General features: G+C 41.1%; 1 protein-coding gene across 4 annotated transcripts in view; it reads right to left on the bottom strand.

The window, feature by feature from the left end:
- CENPJ (centromere protein J) overlaps positions 1-15,464 on the bottom strand; it is an 87,248-nt gene that overhangs the window by 39,874 nt on the left and 31,910 nt on the right. For all 4 annotated transcript variants that reach the window (XM_054718712.1, XM_028134886.2, XM_008158163.3 and 1 more), the window contains 2 exons: positions 13,784-15,416; positions 11,384-11,516 (listed from right to left, as the gene is read on the bottom strand). In XM_054718712.1, coding sequence (XP_054574687.1) covers positions 11,384-11,516; positions 13,784-15,416 — 1,766 coding nt within the window. The remainder of the gene's footprint in view (positions 1-11,383; positions 11,517-13,783; positions 15,417-15,464) is intronic.

Genomic DNA, 15,464 nt, shown 5'->3' on the forward strand with positions numbered 1-15,464 from the left:
TTGAACTTGGTGTGTCAAACTTCGCCAAAAAACTGAGCATAACTCGGGTAGTGTGTCACTTTGAGGAAAAAACATTATTTCGCAAATGTTTCATCCTCAGGAGCAGCAAATGTTTCATCCTCAGGAGCAGCAAATGTTTCATCCTCAGGAGCAGCAAATGTTTCATCCTCGGCATGTCATCAGAAATGGCTACACATGTCAGTGCTGACACGCGTGTCATAGGTTCGCCATCACTGATCTAAAGGGACCAACCATCTCAGTAAATATAATAATCCACATGTGGCACCAAAATGAAACACCAGGAACAGCCTGGTAATGAGGAGCTGGAATCTCGGTGAATCCATTTTCAATCCATAGCACCCTCCGACAAGCACCTACTGGGCACCTACTATCAATCAAGTACACTGGAGGAACCACAGTGGAATAATAAACATCCTTACTCCTGTGAAGCCTCTTATCTATAAATAGGGGCCCAGTGCACGAATTCATGCATGGGTGGGGTCCCTCTGGGTGGCCTCCAGGGATCGGGCCGAAACCCTCAGTCCAACGCCGCCTGCAGCTCCTACCTGCCGCTCCCACTCATCCCGGCTCCACTGTGCCTGCTGAGGGCTTGCGCCCAATCAGTCCATGAGCCCTGCGTCTGGCGCCCTCCCAAGGGGAGTGGCCTGCGGGATCAGGCTGAAACCCACTTTCCAACATCCCCCGAGAGGTCCTGGATTACTAGAAGGCACAGGCCAGGCTGAGAGACCCCACCAGTGCACCATCAGGCTGGGGAGGGGCTGCAGAAGGGCTCGAGGGCGTGTCTGGCCCATCTCGATCAGTCCCAATCAGCCGACACCAGCAGCAAGCTAACCTACCAGTTGGAGTATCTGCCTTCTGTGGTCAGTGCATGTCATAGTGACTGGTCAACTGGTCGACTGTCTGCCCCCTTGTGGTCAGTGCACATCATAGCGACTAGTTGACCAGTTGACTGCCCCCTGGTGGTCAGTACATGTCATACCGAGCAATTGAGCAGCCTTAGCATATTATTAGTATATTAGAGGCCCGGTGCACAAAATTCGTGCACTTAGGGAGTCCCTCAGCCCAGCCTACACCCTCTCACAGTCCGGGAGTCCTCAGGGGATGTCCAACTGACAGCTTAGGCCCGCTCCCCAAGGGCCATTAGATGGACATCCTTAGCAATGCCACGGAGGTGGGAGAGGCTCCTGCCACTGCCACTGCGCTCACCAGCCATGAGGCCAGCTTCTGGCTGAGCGGCAATTCCCCTGTGGGAGTGCACTGACCACCAGGGGGCAGCTCCTGCGTTGAGCGTCTGCTCCCTGGTGGTCAGTGTGCATCATAGCAACCTGTTGTTCCGCCATTCAGTCAATTTGCATATTAGCCTTTTATTATATAAGATTATGCTTTGATTGGTTGTTCGGTTGTTCTCCTGTTTGTTCTGTTTGCATATTACCCTTTTATTATATAGGATAATAAAAGCACAATATGCTAATTAGACCAGACAGCCAAACAACCTTCTGGACGACCTTCCAGACGAAGCCGGGGCTGCAAGGGACGAGGCAAGCCGCCACAGTGGCGAGGGCTGAGCCCCTTGCACGAATTTCGTGCATCAGGCCTCTAGTATCTGATAGGAGAGACTGAAAATAATAGAATAAATAAGTAAAATATATGGGACACTAGAGGCCCGGTGCACAAAATTCGTGCACAGGTACAGTCCCTGGGCCTGGCCTACAGTCAGGGCCATCTTCCCCGACTGCTGGCAGCCGGCCCCACTCCCCACTGCCACCAACCCCCAGTTCCCCGTTCATCATTGGGCGATTGAAGCCTGCTGGCCAGGGGAAGGGACCGAGAGGTTGGCCGTTCCCGCCTGCTCGCAGCCCCCACCCCCCGCTGCTGGTCGCCCTGTGTGGGGCGACTGGTGGGGCAGGGGCCTTGGCCTGGCACCGCCCATGTCTGCTGCCACCAACTCGATTCCCTATTTGCCATTGGGCAATCGGAGCCTGCCGGCCAGGGAGGGACCAAGAGGTTGGCCGGTAGGCCTCAATCGGGCAATTGGGGCCTGCAGGCTGGGGGAAGCTCCTGCATTGAGCATCTACCCCCTGGTGGTCAGTGTGCATCATAGCCACTGGTTGTTCTGCCGTTCGGTCGATTTGCATATTACCCTTTTGTTATATAGGATTAGGAGTGGCAAGGAAAAAAATAAGCAAGGAATGAGGTTAGATAATATCAGGATAGGAAATTAAAATTATAGATGGGGTCATCTTGCTGAGATAATATTTGAAGTAAAACCTAAAGAAAGTGAGAATACCCATGAGGTTATTTGGACAAAACAGTTCAAACAGAGGGAACACCACATGCAAAAACCCTGAGGTAGGAATATGCCTGATGTGTTCAAAGAAAAGCTAAGCAGCCAATGTGGCTAAACAATGAGCAGGAAACAGAAAAAAAAAATAAAATAAAACAAGGGCCAGATTAACTAGGTTCTTACAGACCACTTGTGAGGACTTTGGTATTTAGCTGAGAAGAATGTTGATTTAGCTGAGGGACTGTCACAGCCAAGTTTCATTGTTCATGCTGTGTTAAGAGCATAGGAAGAGTGACATCAGCAAGAGAATGGAATAGGAGGTCCCTGGCTCACATCCCTCCATAGGAACAACAATCCAATAGCCATTCATGAACATAAGTGCTTTTGTAGAAGCTCTAGTATTCAGGTAGGAGGTTGGGAAAACTTGGTGAAGCCTTAAGATCCAGGACAGCCACTGAGAGAAGGCAAGCCCATACCCCAGTGGCAGACTTGCTAAACACGGTCCTGGCTGCAGAATGAAAACAGCCTAGGTCCCCTATGGACTCAGCCCCAGCTCCATCCGCCAAAGGACTTGTGAAGAGCAACACCCATCTGTGCCCCTGATAACAGGCCCACACACCTCAGTCCCAACTATAGATCCTAAAACAGGGGTCCTCAAACTTTTTAAACAGAGGGCCAGTTCACTATCCCTCAGACCGTTGGAGGGCCGGACTATAGTTTAAAAAAAACTATGAACAAATTCCTATGCACACTGCACATATCTTATTTTGAAGTAAAAAAACAAAACAGCAAAAACACCCGCATGTGGCCCGCGGGCCGTAGTTTGAGGACGCCTGTCCTAAAACAACCCTGTTACCTGGCCCCAGACTGCTGTACTGTAGTTGCAGACAGTCCTGCTCATCCAGGGACCCAGCAGAAAGATGCATGGGAACCTGGCGGAAGCCACACTCATCCTTACCCCTGGCAATAGATCCCCTGCCTGAAGATTCAACAGTGGACCCAGAAGTAACCCCATGACCTAGCTCCAGCCCCAACTGACTATGGATCCAAAAGCCATCCTGTCCAACCAGGGATCTAGCATGAACCATATCCACCTACACCCCTGGTAACAGACCTGCCAACAATAGACCCCACAGGTGACCCAGAAGCAGCCACATGATTTGGCTACAACTCCACTCAACTGTGATTCTGGAAGCAGACTCATCAGTCCAGAGATCTGGCAGGAGAAGGTAAAGACCTGCCAAAACCAAGCACTAAAAACAGGAAGGGATATTTGCTCTTACAAATGCAAAGACATCAATAAAAGGTTACATGGATCATGAAGAATGAGGTCAGCATGATATCACCAAAAGAAACTAATAAGGCTCAAGAAACTGATCTGAAAGAAATTGAGATCTACAAATTGCCTGACAAAGAATTCAAAATAACTGTTTTAAGGAAGCTCAGCAAGCTACATTAGAACACAGATAAATAACCCAACAGAATCAGGAAAACAAAATATATGAAACAAAACGAGAAGTTCAACTAGGAGAAATTATAAAAAAGTACCAAACAGAAATTGACAAGCTGAGAATACAACGGATGAAGTAAAAAAAAAAAAAAAAAAAAAAGTACCGTATTTTCCAGCGTATAAGATGACTGGGCGTATAAGATTTTCCTGGGTTAAAAAGTCGTCTTATACGCCGGCAAATACGGTAGTCCAATATATCTAATCCATTATATCTAATCCCATCAATATAGTCCTATATACCGTATTTTCCGGCGTATAAGACGATTTTTTAACCCAGGAAAATCTCATACACCCAGTCGTCTTATACGCCGGAAAATACGGTAATAGAAACTTTCAACAGCAGACGCAATCAAGCAGAAGAAAGAATCTCTGAACTGGAAGACAGATATTTGGCAGTTATAGTCAGATGAGAAAGGAGACTATAACCAAGGACATAAAGAAGAGGTCACATCAAGACTGGTAGAAAGTGTAGAGTAAAGAGGGATGGCTGGGTGCCTACAGGCAGCAGCTGAAGTTCTGGAGAGAGATCTCACATGGCGGGGGTGGGCAGAGATGGTTCCCCCTGAGAAGTCTGGGATTTAAACCCCAAGCTGGGCTCCCCAGTCCAGAGTAACTGAACCAGGAAAGATGCCCACATAACATACTGCTGTGAAAACACTTCAGGTTCTATATGGGAGGAACAGACGGCAAAAAAATGCAGGCATCCTCTTAAAGGGCCAACATAATAAATTTCATTTGCAGCCACTCAACTTGGGCTCCAGCAGAGGGTGGGCAGAGTGAACTAAAGCTGTGGGAGGATGGTCTGGGGTTGGTGGCTCTGGGGAGAGAGCTGAGAGGACAGCGACCAGATCCCTGTGCTGAATTATTTCCCCATTCTGCAGAAACCAGCTTTCACAGACAAAGCTTACTCATCAATGCAACTTTAGCCTGGTGGGGAGCGGGGAGCAATTGTCCCACCCCTTAGAAACCCTCTCACCCCACCCTGTGGAGTTTGCATGCTGCTAAGCTCTGTAGCCTGAGACTCACTAAATGACTGACACTAATAATTAACCAGAGCAAAAGCTGATCTCTGGGTGCTTTGAATCTTTGCATTACCTGCTTCTGGAGCTGGAGCTAGAAAAAGCAGACCTTGGTGCACAGCTTGGACCTTTCCACACGCATTTAGATCGCTGATAGCTCCGAAAAAGATTTTCAGGGCCAGTCACAAACACCATCTGACATTGGCCTACACCAGAGACCCTCCAAAGAGGCCCAAAATCAATAAGCCCAGTGGCCAGCTTTATTAGAGCAGGATCTAATAAGCTTCACAAGCAGTATATTAAAAAAAGGGAGATATTGGCAGGCTCCCTGCTGAAGTTAATTCCGCTGTGTGACAAGCACTAATACAGCAGCCTGCATGCGGTTAGGCTGAGCCTTACTGTCAGCCAACCTGAGGGGCAAGCCCATGCATGCATGAGCCAAAAGCAATCAACACTCAATTACAACTGGAGGGCAAACACCAAGTGCACAATGGACATGCGAGCACCCAGGTCAGGTAATCAGAGAGACTGTGCCACTGGGTCCCACAGGTCAACTACTACATAAAGCCATCTAACCAAGACTGGGAGCCATACCAGATCTACTAATACATAGAAACAAACTCAAATAGGGAGCCAAAATGAAGGGGCAAAAAAACCACCCTCAAATGAAAGAATCAGAGAACTCTCCAGAAGAAGAGATAAATGAAACAGAGATTAGAGATTTATCTGATATAGAGTTCAGAATAATGATAGTAAAGATGCTCAACAGCATGAGAAAAAATATAGTAACTATGAAAACAGAAATAAAGAATGACATAGCACAAATAAAGAAGACATTGGAAGGAATACACAGATTAGGGGAAGCTGTGGATCTAATCAGTGAATTAGAAGACAGGTTGAAAAAAATAACTCAATCAGAGAACCAAAAAGAAAAAACAATTAAAAAACAGGACAGTTTAAGGAACAACGTGAAACATAACAATATTCAAATAGCAGGTACGCCAGAAGAGGCAAAAAGGGAGAAAGGAATAGAGAACGTGTTTGAAGAAAAAATAATGGCACAAAAGAGTTACACAAGTTCAGGAGGCACAGAGAATCCCAAGCAAGAAGAACCCAAAGAGGCCCACATCCAGACACATCATAATTAAAATGCCAAAAATTAAAGACAAAGAATCTTAAAGGCATCAAGAGAAAAGTAAACTGTTACCTACAAAGAAGCGCCCATAAGGCTGTCATCTGATTTCTCATCAGAAACTCTACAGGCCAGAAGGGAATGGCATGAAGTACTCAAGGTAATGGAAAGCAAGGATCTGAAACCAAGATTAGTATATCCAGCAAGACTATCATTCAAAATAGACAGTCAAATAAAGAGCTTCCCAAACAAAAAAAAAGGCTAAAGGAATTCATCACTGCCCGTCTGGCATGGCTCAATGGTTGAGCATTAACCTATGAACCAGGAGGTCACAGGTTCGATTCCTGGTTAGGGCACATGCCTGGGTTGCAGGCTCGATCCCCAGTAGGGGGTGTGCAGGAGGCAGTCAATCAATAATTCTCTCTCATCATTGATATTTCTACCTCTCCCACTCCCTTCCTCTCTGAAATCAATAAAGATACATTTAAAAAAATTTGTTTTTTAATCCAAGAGGAAGGAACACTTCCAAACTCTTTATATGAGGCCAACATTATCCTAATTCCAAAACCATATAAAGAAAGACACTACAAAGAAAGAGAATTACAGGCCAATAACCCAGATGAACATAGATGCTAAAATCCTCAACAAAATATTAGCAAATCAGATCCAGCTATATATTAAAAAGATCAGCCCTATGCCCTAACCGGTTTGGCTCAGTGGACAGAGCGTCGGCCTGCGGACTGAAAGGTCCCAGGTTCGTTTCTGGTCAAGGTCTTGTACCTTGGTTGCGGGCACATCCCCAGTAGGAGGTGTGCAGGAGGCAGCTGATTGATGTTTCTCTCTAATCAATGTTTCTAACTCTCTTCTTCCTTCCTCTCCGTAAAAAAAAAAAATCAATAAAATATATTAATAAAATAGCTCCAATTAAAAAAAAAAAAAGATCAGCCCTAGCAGGTTTGGCTCAGTATCTAAAGCATCAGCCTGCGGACCAAAGGGCCCCAGGTTCGATTCCAGTCAAGGGCACATACCTTGGTTTCAGGCTCCTCCCTGGCCCGGGTCCTTGTTAGGGACCATGTAGGAGGCTACCAATCGATGTGTTTCTCTCACATCGATGTTTCTCTCTGTCTCTCTCTCTCTTCTACTCTACCTAAATAACAATGGAAAAATATCCTCGGATGAGGATTAACAAAGAAAAAAAAAAGTGTGTGTGTGTGTATATATATTAAAAAGATCATGCACCATGACCAAGTGGGATTTATTCCAGCAATGCAAAGCTGGTACAATATTCGCAAATCAATAAACGAGATACATCACATAAACAAACTGAAAGACAAAAATTGCATGATCATATCAATAGAAGCAGAAAACGCATTCAACAAAATCCAACACCCATTTTTGACAAAAATTCTCAGCGAAGTTGGAATAGAGGGAACATATCTCACCATGATAAAGGCCATATATGACAAACCTACAGCCAACATCATACTTAACGGGCAAAAACTAAAACCTTTTCTCCTAAATACAGGAACAAGACAAGGATGTCCACTTTTACCACTCTTATTCACACAGTACTGAAAGTCCTAGCACAGCGATCAGACAAGAAGAAGAAATAAAAGGCATCCAGCCCTAGCTGGTTTGGCTCAGTGGATAGAGCATCAGTCTGCAGACTGGAGGGTCCTGGGTTCGATTCTGGTCAAGGGCACATGCCTGGATTGCGAGCTCAATCCCCAGTAGGGGTCCTGCAGGAGGCAGCCGACCAATGATTTTCTCTCATCTTTGATGATTCTATCTTTCTATCCCTTTCTCTCTATAATCAATAAAAATATATTAAAAACAAAAAAAGGCATCCAAATTGGAAAGGAGGAAGTAAAATGCTCATTATTGGTAGATGACATGATATTGTACACAGAAAACCCTAAAGACTCCACCAAAAAACTACTAGATTTAATAAATGAATTTGGCAATGTAGCAGAATACAAAATCAACACCCAAAAATCAATGGCTTTTTTATACACCTATAATGAAATCTCAGAAAGAGAAACTAAACAAACAATCCCGTTTACCATTGCAACAAAAAAATTAAGATACTTAGGAATAAACTTAACCAAGGAGGTAAAAGACTTGTACTTGGAAAATTAAAGGACATTGACTAAAGAGATAGAAAAATATATAAACAAGTATAAGAATATACCATGTTCATGGATTGATAGAATCAACATCATTAAAATGTCCATACTACCCAAGGCAATCTACAGATTCAATGTAATCCCTATTAAAATACCAATGGCATATTTCACAGATCTAGAACAAACACTCCAAAAATTTATATGAAACCAAAAAAGACCCCAAAGGCTGCAGCATTCTTGAAAAGAAGAGCAAAGTTGGAGGACTCACAATACCATATTTCAAGTTATACTACAAAGCCACCATAATCAAAACAGCCTGGTACTAGCACAAGAACAGGCATATAGGTCAATGGAACAGAACAGAGAACCCAGAAATTGACCCAAGTCATTACATCAATTAATACTTCACAAAGGTGGCAAGAGCATACAATGCAGTCAAGACAGTCTCTTCAATAAATGGTGCTGGGAAAATTGGACAGATACATGCAAAAAAATGAAACTAGACCACCAACTTACACCATATACAAGAATAAACTCAAAATGGATAAAAGACTTAAATGTAAGTTGTGAAACCATAAAATCCTAAAAGAAACCATAGGCAGCAAAATCTCAGACATCTCTCGTAGCAATATGCTTTCAGATACACCTCCTAGGGCAAAGGAACCTAAGGAGAAAATAAACAAATGGGACTGCATCCAAATAAAAAGCTTCTGCACAGCAAAAGTAACCATCAACAACAAAAATAGGAGCCCACTGTATGGGAGAACATATCTGGCAATGATATCTCTGATAAAAGGTTAATGTCCAAAATATATAAGGAACTCACAACTTAACAAAAGGAAGACAAACAATCCAATTAAAAAAATGAGCAAAGGTCCTAAATAGATACTTCTCCAAAGTAGACATACAGATAGCCAAGAAACATATGAGAAAATGTTCAAAGTCACTGATCATCAGAGAGATGCAAATTAAAATGAAAATGAGGTATCACCTCACACCTGTCAGAATGGCTATATCAACAAATCAACAAATGACAAGTGCTGGCGAGGATGTAGAAGAAAGGGAACCCTAGTACACTGCTGGTGGGAATGCACACTGGTGCAGCCATTATGGAAAACAGTATGGAGTTTCCTCAAAAAATTAAATATGGATCTGCCATTTGACCCTGTGATCCTACTTCTAGGAATATATCCTAAGAGACCCAAACACCAATCAGAATGAAGATATGCATCCTTATGTTTGTAGAAGCACAATTTACAATAGCTAAGACCTGTAAACAGCCCAAATGCCCATCAGAAGATGAATGAATAAAAAATATGTGGTACATTTATACCATGGAATACTATGCAGCTGTAAAAAAGAAGGATCTCTTACCCTTTGAGACAGAATGGAGGGACCTGGAGAATATTGTGCTAAGTGAAATAAGTCAGTCAGAGAAAGACAGGTATGACATTATTTCATTCATATCAGGTATGTGGAATCTAATAAACAAAATAAACTGATGAACAAAATAGATCCAGAGACACAGAAGCAGAGAACAGACTGTGGAATCTCAGAGGCAAAGCGGGGGAGGATGGGTGGGTGGGAAGTGATCAACCAAAGAACTTGTATATATATAACTTGTATATATTGATAGAATCAACATCATTAAAATGTCCATACTACCCAAGGCAATATATATATATATGTATATATATATATATAACCCATGGACACAGACAATAGGGTGGGGAAGGCCAGGGGAAAAGGGTGGGCTAGAAGGGGGAGAAGTGGGGACATTTGTAATACTTTCAACAATAAAGATTTTTTTACAAAGACTTAAAAAGAAAAAAGAGATAAATATTAATGAAAGAGAAGATATTCCAAAAATGCCTCAGAAAAAAAGAAAAAAAAGATCGTATTGTGAGCAATTATAATCCCAGATAAAATGGATAATCTAGATGAAATGGATAAATTTCTAGAAACATGCAACCTGCCAAAAAAGAATCTAGAAGAAATAGAAAGTCTGAACAGATCAATAACAAATAGACTGCGTCGGTAAAAATCTCCCAACAAAGAAAAGTCCAGGACCAGATGGCTTCACATATAAAATTCTACCAAACATTCAAACAATTAATACCAATTCTTAAACTCTTCCAAAAAAGAAAAAAGGAACACTTCCAAATTCATTTTATGAGGCTATTATCACTGATACCAAAGCCAAAGATATCACTAGAAAACTATAGGCCAATACAAATATAGATGTAAAAATCCTCAATGAAAGACTAGAAAACCAAACCCAACAGCTCATTAAAAGGGTTACACAGGATGACCAAGTCAGATGCATCCCTTGAATTAAAAGTTGGTCCAGCATATGCAAACCAATTTCTCTGATCTAAACTGGGGCAGCCGCTGAGGAAAACAGTATGGTGGTTCCTTGCCCTGGACAGCATGTTCAGTAGTTAGAGCAATAGGCTGAGCACCGAAGGGTCGCAAGTTCTATTCCAGGTCAAGGGCACGAACCTGGGTGCGGGTTCACTCCTGCCCCACGTCGGGGCACATGTGGAAGGCAGCCAGTAGCAACCAGTAGATATGTCTCTCTCACATTGATGTTTCTGTTTCTCTCTCTCTCTCTCTCTCTCTCTCTCTCTCTCTCTCTCTCTTTCTCTCCCCCCCCCCCACCTCCCTTGCACCCTGTCTAAAAAATAAATGGAAAAGGAAAATTAAGTAATTACCATATGATCCAGCAATTCCACCCCGGATATATATCCAAAAGAATTAAAATCAGAAACTTACAGATACCTGTATACCAATGATAATAGCATTATTCACAATAATTGAAAGGTAGAAACAACTCAAATGTCCAGCAGCAAAAAATGCTAAGAGTTGTCAGCAACCACTAGAAGACAGGAGAAAAAGCATGGTTCTGCTGACAACTTGGCTTTGCATTTCTAAGCCTTCAGAACCGTGAGAAAATAAATTCCTGCTGTTTTAAGCCACCCGGTTTGTATGTACTTTGTTACAGCAGCCCTAGGAAATTAATACACTGGCCAATGTAGGACTTGAATTCATAACCCCAAACTGCTTTTCAAATTTCAATTTCAAAGTTCATCACCAAGAGAATTCCCTTTTAACATATCTTTGACCACAATGAGTCATTTAATTTAGTACAAAAATTTACGTGTGGTACAGATTTCATTTCCATTTATATTGTTAGAGTGATAAAGATTGTTTCCAGTATTTTAGATAAGATCTTAAAGATATCAATTGAAGCACTGTATATTTTTCCCCAAATTATAGATGCAAACATACCTGAGTTTTTCTAAGGCACTTTCTCGCTCACTGCGAAGTTTAGCTAAACATGTGTTCTCAGCTTTAAATTTTTCTATTTCCATTTCCAATTCAGTAACTTTCTCTCTCAAAACTTCAGATCGAGCACTGTCACCTATAAAATAGGCCATAAATAGTGAATTTCACAAGAGGTCTTTAGCAGCAAAAATACTAGCTAGCTATTAACACTACGAGCCAAAAATATGGTAAACACCTCCATTAAAATGCATTAGAAATAATATTTCAAGTAACAAAATTTGTCTAAGTTTTTATTGGCCTAATCTTCCAGATGAAACCAGTCTAAATTTAAGAATCAAATTATTCTACCTCAAGAGTTTCAATCTGGCAATGAATTAACATTACATTTAAAAGGAAACCATTGGAATAAATTTTTTAAAGACCAGTATATAGAAATAGCTTAAGAACACAAATAAGTCACAAAATATCTAAAGCACTAATTGATACCAAAAAGCAAAGATGGTATCACTAATTGATACCACTAATCAAAGAAATACAAATTAAGACTTTTTTGCTGTTGATCCTCACCTGAGGATATTTTCCATTGATTTTTAGAGAGAGTGGAAGGGAGAGGGAGAGACAGAGAGAGAGCAACATTGATGTGAGAGAGACACATCAATTAGTTGCCTGTCGCACGTGCCCCAACCAGGGACAGGGATCGAGCCTGCAACCAAGATACATGCCCTTGACCAGAATCGAACCTGGGACCCTTCAGTCCAAGGCATACTGACACTCTATCCACTGAGCCAAACTGGCTAGGGCAGGCTTTTTTCACTATCAATTTGCTATTTAAGAGAGTAAAATAGCCAATGCTTCTGTCCTTCAACTGCCCTTTGGGAAACTAAACCTGATTTCTACCACAAGACTAAAATACACATATCTACCCTTTGGCCCTACTTCTAAAAATCTGATTAAAGAACTTGTAAAATCTTACAGCTTTGCACAAAGATATGCATTGCAGTGGTATTTCTACTAATAAAAAAGAATTTGTCTAACATTAAGAAAATTACTGCCCTGGCCGGTTTGGCTCAGTGGATAGAGCGTCGGCCTGTGGACTGAAGGGTCCTGGGTTCGATTCTGGTCAAGGGCACATGCGCAGGTTGCAGGCACAATCCCCAGTAGGGGACATACAGGAAGCAGCCAATCAATGGTTCTCTCTCATCACTGATGTTTCAATCTCTCTCTCCCTCTTCCTTCCTCTCTGAAGTCAATAAAAATATATTTTAAAAAATTACTGAATAAAAATGTTACATTCATGTAATACTATGCAATCATTTTTTAAGTACAGAGTGTTAATGGTAGAGCAAACACATGTAATATACTTGGTCAAAATGAATGAGGCATGTTATAATACAATATTTAAAATACATAGGAAAAATGACTGAAAGAAAATATCCCAAAATGATATCACTGGGCAGTTCAGTTACCTTTGGGCAGTTCAGTTATAAACATTTTTGCTTCTATACTTTTTAATCTTCCAAACTTTTTGCAAAAAGTGCTACTTTTAAATTCAGAGTATTTTTTTAAATAACTTGCTATAATTTATATTTTAAAGCACCTATGCTTTGCAAGGCATTCAGAGTTTATAATATAACATGATATAATAGAAAAGCTTTTCAATATAGGTTTAAAAAGTCCATCGCATCAACTGAATACTATACAGCCATTAAATGGACCAAGGCAGATGTATGTGTGTGTTAAAACAATCTTCAAAATATATTATAAGATGAAGAACGTTATTTTTAGTCATGTTTTCATTTGTATATAAAGGAAATTACACTCACACATATGTTTTCATATGCATGGCATGTTTTTAGCATATACAAACGAAATGGGGTTGTGGGCCCTTCTAGGAAAGGGGACTAGGAGCCCAGACCTGGGGAAATAAAGAACCTTGGATTATACTGTATTTCTTCTTGGTCATGTTTGGCATGTGAATGCATGAGGCAGTAAAAAAAAATTTTAAGTAAAAATATAGTCATTAAAAAAAAGTGTGCAAAAAAGAAAGTGTGCACAAAGTTTACTCCACAATAACACAAACCATAAATTGAGTATTCCCTGGTTATAAAAGAAACTTAAATGTTATCTCATTTTATAATAAAGCAATTAATGTTAAAGCCTTGAGAATAAGATGCAAGCTTAAATTTGAAAAATCTGAAACCGCAATTCATTCAAACCTCTTATACTAGTGACTACTACATTATTTAGATCCACAAAACAAATCAAATTTTAACAAATCACCTATCATTAGACTTTACTAAGCAACCAGAAAAGTTAGGATTTTAAGCATTCTGACAACATACTGATAAAATAAATGTTAAACTTATAACATTCTGCTACATATTTTATAATGCTCTGACTTACCAGGGGGTTGCTCTTGAATGTTTAACTTGGGTTCATTTCCCAGGTGTGAATCTGACTTTGATTTTGGTTTTGGTTTCAAAGAAGGGAAGAATTTCATCATCAGATCCGATGGAGGAGGAGGACTTGTGCCTCTGCTGAATTGGCTCAAGTCTTCCTGCTTGACTGGTGCAACTTTCCTTTTTACTGTTTTGTCCATTGTACTTATCTCACTCTTATTAGGGTAGATTGTCTGGGGAGTTCCATAAATGGCTTCATTCCCAAGCATAACATCATTTTTAAATGAATTCTCTTCAAGATCCGTCCAAGTTCTTTCATCATCAAAGTCAATTTTACTCACACTTACAGATGAGGGTCTTCTTGAGGATCCAGAACTTTTATTTTTAAAGCTTTCTGTTATGATAGACTCATCACCACTATAATCTCTATCAGACAAATCCAAATCCACATCTCTCCTTTTATCTTCTTCTTGAGTCCCAGTGTTCCTGAAAGGTCCCTTCCCGTCACAGACTTGTGGACTATCTTCTCTGCTACTCAAACCCCTTTCACTACCCTCAGTTGATGGTTTTATGACAATGCCCAGTTGTTCCTCAGAGTCTGTGCTACTGTCAGTGTTCATTACACCATCATTGCCTGCATTCCATCTCACCTGATTTTCAGAAGTGCTCATTTGGAACACTTTCTTACTGACTTGACAAGACGGTGTCCCCAACCCCTCAGGTAAAAACACTGAGTTAATTTCTTTGGGTGCAACCTCACACTCACCCTCGTTTTCGCATTCAATATGGTCTAGATGCTCATTTTGGTGACACTGACTAGTGAGACCCAGTGACATCACTTTTTGCTGCTGCACAGCTTTGACGGGAGTAGAAGACAGCCGGTGATCTTTGCTGATCTGTTGGTCCCTCTCTAAGATCTTCAATACAAATGAGGAATTGCTGGAAAATGATATTTCATCAGCTGCTTGCTCTAAAAACAAAAATTCATCTAATTCCAAAATTTCCTTTTCTTTTTCTCGTTCCCAATTCTCTAACTTTTTCTGAAGAGAAATGTCAAGAGAAGATTCTGACTCTTTCAAGGTCTCACGTATTGAACTCTTAGAAGCCATGCAGCCAACCAGCCCTGTTAAAAGGGGAAGGCTATCTTTAACTTGTGTGTTATTCCAAACTTTGCAACCAATATCACAAGGTTTTGAACACTCGGGTTCGTTTTCTTTATTATTAGATTCTAATTTGTTTCCTAACTTAACCTGTTCTCTAAATTGCCCATCACATTTCTCCCCTGCCAGTATTTTCAATCCTGGTGGAATGAGACCTTTCCTATTACTACTACTAAGCACTTTTGGCTTCTGACTGAGTGTGACAGAACCACTGTTGGTTCTAGCTTTATTGTTCTTTTTAACAGGAGGGGTCACTGTACACAGTTCTTTATTTATAAGAGCAGTTTTCCGCTGGAATTGTTGTCTGTCTATTTTAAACACAGGTTGGTCCTCTGAAATGCTCTGACTAGTCACTAGTTTACTGTCCTTCCCTTTCTGAAACTTAGATTTAGCATTAGTAAATCTAGCTAAACCTTCTCCTCGTTTTAAGAATGGTTGTTTTGGTTTTTCTTTGACTAGTAATGATCCTTCTGCTTCCTACAATAAAGAACAAAATTTTAATTAATTCCGGTATATTTAAAGCAA

The sequence above is a fragment of the Eptesicus fuscus genome, chromosome 7 (assembly GCF_027574615.1).
Source record: "Eptesicus fuscus isolate TK198812 chromosome 7, DD_ASM_mEF_20220401, whole genome shotgun sequence".
In the NCBI taxonomy this organism is placed as follows: Eukaryota; Metazoa; Chordata; class Mammalia; order Chiroptera; family Vespertilionidae; genus Eptesicus; species Eptesicus fuscus.